At 51.8% G+C, this 7,803-nt stretch overlaps 1 protein-coding gene across 1 annotated transcript; it reads right to left on the bottom strand.

Annotated features, from left to right (window-relative positions):
• Positions 1–319: 319 nt before the first annotated feature.
• FZD7 (frizzled class receptor 7) lies at positions 320–4,114 on the bottom strand. The gene has a single exon (XM_040440150.1). The coding sequence runs from the start codon at positions 3,843–3,845 to the stop codon at positions 2,175–2,177; it is 1,671 nt and encodes a 556-aa protein (XP_040296084.1). The 5' UTR covers positions 3,846–4,114; the 3' UTR covers positions 320–2,174.
• Positions 4,115–7,803: the final 3,689 nt, after the last annotated feature.

A 7,803-nucleotide genomic window follows, 5' to 3' on the forward strand; every position in this document is an offset into this window, starting at 1 on the left:
ATCGCTGCTCCACATGCTGAAAAGGCAGAGCGGAGCCGATGCAATCGGAAGGTGAAGACTGCTGGGAGAAGGGCCTTACATCCTCCGTCAGGCTTTAGAAAACGTTCTGCAGGGTATACATAAAATATATGCGGTTATCACGCTGCCTGGTCCCCTGACGTAGGGACATAGCTGTGTGCAGCAGAGAAAGGTGGGGGAGCGGGCACCACCTGGGCGATTGTGGGGTGAATTTACACCATGACAACTTTTTGTAAAGGTATTTCCCACGTTACACTTTATAGTTGGACAAACCATAACTCGCCATTAAAAAGCCAAATAGTTACCTAAAAAGTAGGTTTTATTTAGTGTTCTGTACATGAGATAAGAGTGAGGCGTAGAAATGTATAAATACATATATATCTTCGTACAAAAAAAACAAAAGTAGTTATTTACAAAAAAAAAATATATAACAATGTCTTCATCTGTCCATAGCGCGACATGCACATTACAAAATTCACCTCGAAAATAAGTATCTGACTGTCAAAATACACGTTATGCAGCATTGGTTCTATTTCCTGGGCGTAGAAAAATAAACGGACATTTCATCTGGGTGAGAAATGAGAATATACAGGAAAATAACAAAAAGCCGCCTAAGCCGTTTGTTCTAAATCCTTCCCTAGAAGAAGTGTGTGTGACCAGTGGACGTAGCAGGATCCAGACGGTCTACACAAGGGGAGACCTGCTTCACCTTTAATCTCTGCGGCGACACATAAAAAAGGTGAAGTGTTCACCATCGCTTTGTTAGTGCTGGAAGACCATTTAAAAAGGCAGAACACTTTACAATCCCGAATATCGCAAGACTCTTAGCCCCCCCCCCCCCCTTATGGGTGGCAGAGGAATCCAGGCCATTTGGCACTGGTCTACAAAGGAAATGTTTTAACCTCATTTGCAGCTGGAGAAGATAGCAGAGCCCTGCGAGAGGAATGTGTTGCTGGCCCAGATGCAAGACCTTTTAACCATTTCCCTCCTGATCTGCTAAAACACTTGCTTACCCAACAAGGGTTAATACTAGCTAGCTAATGAACCTATTAAAATGCATGGGCAAGAGGAATTAAAAAAAAAAAAAAAAAAGGAACCTGCGGCTCTTGCACTTAAAATTCCCCTTCCCCAAATTAAAAGCAAACAGATAATGGAGACAAGATACCAATACAGGACATCACAGTAGGAGAGGCGCCACCAAAAGGTGCTGTTTGCCCAGCTGCGGGGGGGAGGTGACACTCCACTCACTGGAACTTTAATTAGCCGGGATACTGGGGGCCACAAGGCCTGATCTGCTGGGTAAACATGGCCTCCCCTCCACCAGCTGAGCAAATGCATGTCTCCAGTACAAGCGGTGCACAGCTGTGCTCTGCAACCTGGGGCCCTAGTCAACTACAGCTCCCAGCGTGCTCCGGCAACCGCAGGCCATGCTGGGAGTTGTCATTACCACTGGGAGAGCCACAAGTTGCAGACTACTGCTGCATGCAAAGGCATCTAACAACCAACTCCACAAAGGAACGATAAGACCTCGTGCACACGATCGTATCCGTTTTGCGGTCTGCAAGTTACAGATCCACAAAATACAGATTCAGTCCTTGTGCTGTCCCCATTTCTTCGCAGAACCGTAGGTTCATGGTCCACATATTGTACCTTTTTCATAGTGGACATATGAATGCAGAAAACACAAGGACGACCCGTGGGCTTTCTGCATCCATATGTCCATTACACAAAAAGATAAAACAGGTCCTATACTTGGACCACAGACCCACTGAAGTCAATAGGTCCACACAAAAAAAATGATGCAACAGACACATACAGTTATGGGCAGGAGGGCTAAAAAGTCTCAAGCTGTTGTATCAACCATAGATGTAGTGATCCTGGGGGGGGGGGGGACCTTCTCACAACATTAGTCAATCCTGAAACAGATGATAACAGGGAGCAATAGACAGTAAGCTGCACAGCAAGGTAGGTAGGTTCTGTGTCCCTGCAGGTCATCACAGGGTAGAACAATGTGCATAGTCCAGCTGTGCATAGTCCAGCTGCAATCAAGTTATTATAACTTATAATAGTCCAGCACCATCCACATGGGGTGAAGACCTGGAGGCCATCAGGTCAACAGTCAGAGGCAGTCATGGATGCACATGGAGGGGGGGTCCTCATACCGCTGTCTCCCCTTTGCCTCCGCCATTGCTGAGTTTATGGTAGAACTTGCGCCAGGACTGCAGGGTCTTCCCGGACCAGATCCAGAAGCTGGAGGTGATCCCCACAATCATGGTCATCAGGTACTTGATCATGAAGACGGTGAAGTCTGGGCTCATGGGGGAGAAGTGCTGGTTGGGACAAGGGATGGCGAAGCTCTTACACGTCTGCATGAGCCACGTCTTCTCCCACGTCTCCCGGAACGCCTGCTCGTAGAAGTAGCAGGCCAGCACGATAGTGGCGGGCACAGTGTAGAGCACGCTGAACACCCCGATGCGTACCATCAACTTCTCCAGCTTCTCGGTCTTGGTGCCGTCGTGCTTCATGATGGTGCGGATGCGGAAGAGGGACACAAAGCCGGCCAGCAGGAAGGAGGTGCCGATGAACAGGTAGACGAAGAGCGGTGCCAAAACAAAGCCGCGGAGGGACTGCACGCTGCTGGTGCCCACGTAGCACACGCCGCTCAGGAGGTCGCCGTCCACCTTGCCCATGGCCAGGATGGTGATGGTCTTGACTGCAGGCACAGCCCAGGCTGCCAGGTGGAAGTACTGAGAGTTGGCTTCGATGGCTTCATGGCCCCATTTCATGCCAGCGGCCAGGAACCAGGTGAGGGACAGGATGACCCACCAGATGGAGCTGGCCATGCCAAAGAAGTAGAGGATCATGAAAAGGATGGTGCAGCCCTCCTTCTTGGTGCCCTGCGCCACCGTGCGGTAAGTGTCCTCCGAGAAGCGCTCCAGGCACACGGCGCGTTCCTCCAGCAGGAAGCCCGCGGCATAAGCCACCGCCACCATGAAGTAGCAGCCGGACAGGAAGATGATGGGCCGCTCCGGGTAGCTGAAGCGCCGCATGTCCACCAGGTAGGTGAGCACGGTGAAGAGGGTAGAGATGGCGCACAGGATGGCCCAGATGCCCACCCACAGCCGGGCGAAGCGCACCTCCTCCTCCTTGAAGTACATCAGGCCGTTGGCTTTGCTGGGCTCGCAGGGGGCGCCGCAGTCCTTCTCGCCCAGGAAGCGGTAGCCCAGGTACGGGGGCACCTTCAGCTGGCGGGGGCAGGAGAAGTCCCGGTGCGGGCTGTGCGGCTGGAAGGTGATCATGTCCGGCAGGTACGGGGTGGGGTTGGCGGTGGGGCCGGCCGGAGAGTCCGAGGTGTTCTGCCCCACGCAGATCTCGCCCGCCCCGTGCACCGGGAAGTTCTCGCAGCGCAGCCTCTCCGGCCACTGGAAGCCGAACTTGTTCATCAGGGCCTCGCAGCCTTGTCGAGCCCGTTCACACAGCGAGCGGCACGGCGGGATGGCGTTCTCCAGCACCGTGCACACCGGGGCGTACATGGAGCACAGGAAGAAGCGCAGCTCCGGCGAGCACTGCACCTTCACCAGCGGGTAGAACTGGTGCACCTCCAGCCCGGCGTCCTCCTGGTTGGTGTGGCCCAGCAGATTGGGCATGATGGTCTGGTTGTAGGCAATGTCCGTGCACAGGGGGATGGAGATGGGCTGGCAGAAGCCGTGGTCAGGGGCAGAGATGCCCTTCTCTCCATTGTACGGCTGGGCGGCTGAGCCGGGAGGGAGGGCGACCCCGAGCAGCAGCAGGCTGAGCGCACCCAGCAGGCGCCCCGCACTCCTCATCGTGGACGATCCCGGGCAGCAAGTGGCTGTGATGCGCGACTCCTAGCAGAAGGAGGCGCTAGAGGGCAGGGAGCAATCAGAGTAAATCCACAAGTGCGCTGAAGAATAGCTCCACGCGGGCGGCTTGTAGTCCACAAACAGTCCCGGAAAATAACAATCACTGCGGCTTATGGCAGGGTCCGTCTCCAGAGCGCACTCTAGTCCTCGCCGAACATAACTACTCACTAGTCCGCTGCCGAGACCAGCGCCGCTCTCCTTATAAGAAGGCGTGCTCTACAACAAGGAAAGGGGCGGGGCCTCCGCCAAACTCCACGTCGCCGCCCACTACGCGAATCAGCATGCTGGACCCCCATTCACAAACCCGTGGCAGACTGAAAGTGGGCGTGGTGTCGTGATGGGGCGTCCGCCAATGGGCGCTTTTGTTTTTCTTCCCAGAGCCCGTCCTCATTGGATGTGGCTGGGGCTGGGGCTGGGGCTGGGGCTGGGGCTGGGGCTGGGGCTGGGGAAGGGGGGGGGGGGCGGTGTTGGGAGCTGAACAAAGCGGGGGGCGCCAGTGGAGGTGGCGGCGGAGGGCGAGGCCGGGTGTAGTGAAACTCGGGGGGAAAGTGTGAGAGGAAATGGAAACGGCTTCTAAAAAGTTCTGAAAACGAGTAGAAAATGGTTTATATTCTGTATGTAGCTCCACATAACTCCTGTACCTCAGGGGCCACATAACTCCTGTACCTCAGGGACCACATAACTCCTGTACCTCAGCCAGGGCCACATAACTCCTGTACCTCAGGGGCCACATAACTCCTGTACCTCAGGGACCACATAACTCCTGTACCTCAGGGGCCACATAACTCCTGTACCTCAGGGGCCACATAACTCCTGCACCTCAGGGGCCACATAACTCCTGCACCTCAGGGTCCACATAACTCCTGTACCTCAGGGACCACATAACTCCTGTACCTCAGGGGCCACATAACTCCTGTAACTCAGGGGCCACATAACTCCTGTACCTCAGGGGCCACATAACTCCTGTACCTCAGGAACCACATAACTCTTGTACCTCAGGGGCCACATAACTCCTGTACCTCAGGGACCACATAACTCCTGTACCTCAGGGACCACATAACTCCTGTACCTCAGGGACCACATAACTCCTGTACCTCAGGGGCCACATAACTCCTGTACCTCAGGGACCACATAACTCCTGTACCTCAGGGACCACATAACTCCTGTACCTCAGGGGCCACATAACTCCTGTACCTCAGGGGCCACATAACTCCTGTACCTCAGGGACCACATAACTCCTGTACCTCAGGGACCACAGAACTCCTGTACCTCAGGGGCCACATAACTCCTGTAACTCAGGGGCCACATAACTCCTGTACCTCAGGGGCCACATAACTCCTGTACCTCAAGGGCCACATAACTCCTATACCTCAGGGGCCACATAACTCCTGTAACTCAGGGGCCACATAACTCCTATACCTCAGGGGCCACATAACTCCTGTAACTCAGGGGCCACATAACTCCTATACCTCAGGGGCCACATAAGGATAGTTCACAGTGGAGCGCCCTCTCATGGCAGAGACACCTAGAATTCAGCAGCCCGGTCTGTAGGCTACATGCACACGAACGTTGTTTGTTTCCGTGTCCTTTCCGTGTTTTTTGCAGATAGGATGCGGACGGTCGGACCTATTCATTTCAATGGGTCCGCAAAAAATCTGGACATTACACCGTGTGCTGTCCGCATAAGTATGTCCGTTCCGTGGCCCCCCCCCCCCCCCCCCAAAAAAAATAGAACATGTCCTATTCTTGTCCGTTTTAGGCATTGTTACAATGGATCCGCAAAAAAAACCCGGATGTCATCTGTTTTTTTTGCGGATCCGCAATTTACGGACCGCAAAACACATACGGTCGTGTCTATGTAGCCTTAGCCTGGCATTGAGGTCACACCGCCATAATCCAGTCATTACATCTGGGTTATCAGCCACAATTCCATCACATTTGATGCTCAGTTCTTACAAAAACTACGGCCCTGATACTCCTCCATTTTTTGGAATTCGCCCCGTTCCCATTCTCAGGACAGACCCACATTGGAATTGCTGCAGATTTTCTGTGTGGATGCTAAATCCACAGTGGCATAAGGCTACGTGCACATGGTGCAGATTCCGTGCAGTTTTACTACACAGATTTTCTTTGGAAAAACTGCAGCGTAATACAGAACCAGCAACGTGTGTGAGATCAGACAAGGCTCATGTAGACTTTTTTCTTAGGTGTGGAAAATTGACCTGATTTAGAAATCTGCACTATGTCAGTTGTTGCGCTTTTCTTGTTTGTATTTCATCCTTTCAACAGGGGGGTGAGATCTGTGGCAAACCGCATCCAATCTGCACCAAAAACACAGTAAATAGTGCAGATTTATGTCTGTTTTTTGTGCACATAAATCTGCACGTGCCCAGGTACCCTTAGCCCAGGTTCACACGTGACTGATTAGCTGCAGATTTTCATGCAGTAAATTCTCACAGTATCAACAAAGCGAAAGAGAATTTCCAAATTCGTATCCGCACGCTGCATTAAAAAAAAAAAGCAGCAGAAAAGTTGCGTCATTGCAGATTTTAAATCAGCAGCTTGTCAATTTACACAGCGGATTTCTCTTGTGGATTTCACGCTTTCCAATGGAGAGGGCAAAAGCCGCGTGTAATACTTGTGGTTTTGTTGCAGATTTTCGTGCTTTTTTTCCAGCTGGATTTTCAGTCACACAATGTTCTTTTGGCACAGATTTCGGCGCACATTCCTTGTTAAAAAAAAAAAAAACGCACCAAAAACACACAGATCTTTTCCATTGATTTCAGTGGCGAGTCCGCATGTGAATTCATATTGCGCCATTTTCCCTGCGTGCAGTTTAAAAACCGCAACGAGGAAAAAAAGAAGTGACCTGTCCATACGTGATGTGAATTCCACATGGAATCCCCATCCAGAGTTCCCATGGATAAAAAAAGCACATAAAAAAACACACCTGTAAAAAAACGTGTAATCTCAAAGCATATTCTGCATCAGTTTTTTCTTTTCAGCACTCAAAAAACTCAAAAAAGTGTGAACATGTCCTAATAAGGACCGTAACAGACCTCACCCATGTGCAAACATTTCTGCACGGAAATTGACCCACATTGAGGATTTTTAATGGTGTGGACAAATCTTCATGTAACTCATGTAGATCTTTCCACAGATTGGCTACTTTCACACTCGCGTTTTGGGCGGATCCGTCATGGATCTGCAAAAACGGATCCGTTACAATAATACAACCGCATCCATCCATCATGAACGGATCCGCTTGTATTATCTGTAACATAGCCAAGACGGATCCGTCATGAGCTCCATTGAAAGTCAATGGGGGACGGATCTGTGTTCTATTGTGTCATAGAAAACGTTTGCTGCCCAAACCCCTGATGAAGCCAGATTACTGGTGAAACATGTTGGGGGGCAGACTTAGGTTTTAGACGCTGATCTCTTAGGCCTCTTTCCCACGGGCGTGTGCGCCCGTTGCCTTACTGCGGACCGCATTTGCGGATCCGCAATACACGGGCGCCGTTCCATAGGCATTCCGCATCACGGATGCGGACCCATTCACTTCAATGGGTCCGCAAATCCGGAGATGCGGAACGGAAGCACGGAACCCTACGGAAGCACTACGGAGTGCTTCCGTGGGGTTTCGTCCCGTACATCCGTTCCGCAAAAAGATAGATCATGTCCTATCTTTTTGCGGAACGGCCGGATTGCGGACCCATTCAAGTGAATGGGTCCGCGATCCGCTGCGGCTGCCCCACGGACTGTGCTCGTGCATTGCGGCCCGCAGCACGACCACGGGGCGCACACACCCGTGGAAAAGAGGCCTTAAGGAAATGTGCTCTAAAGTGATAGGAAATATCCTCCTACACACAAATGTTTAAGAGTGGATAGTGTGTGCTAG

Source organism: Bufo bufo, chromosome 7 (assembly GCF_905171765.1).
Source record: "Bufo bufo chromosome 7, aBufBuf1.1, whole genome shotgun sequence".
In the NCBI taxonomy this organism is placed as follows: Eukaryota; Metazoa; Chordata; class Amphibia; order Anura; family Bufonidae; genus Bufo; species Bufo bufo.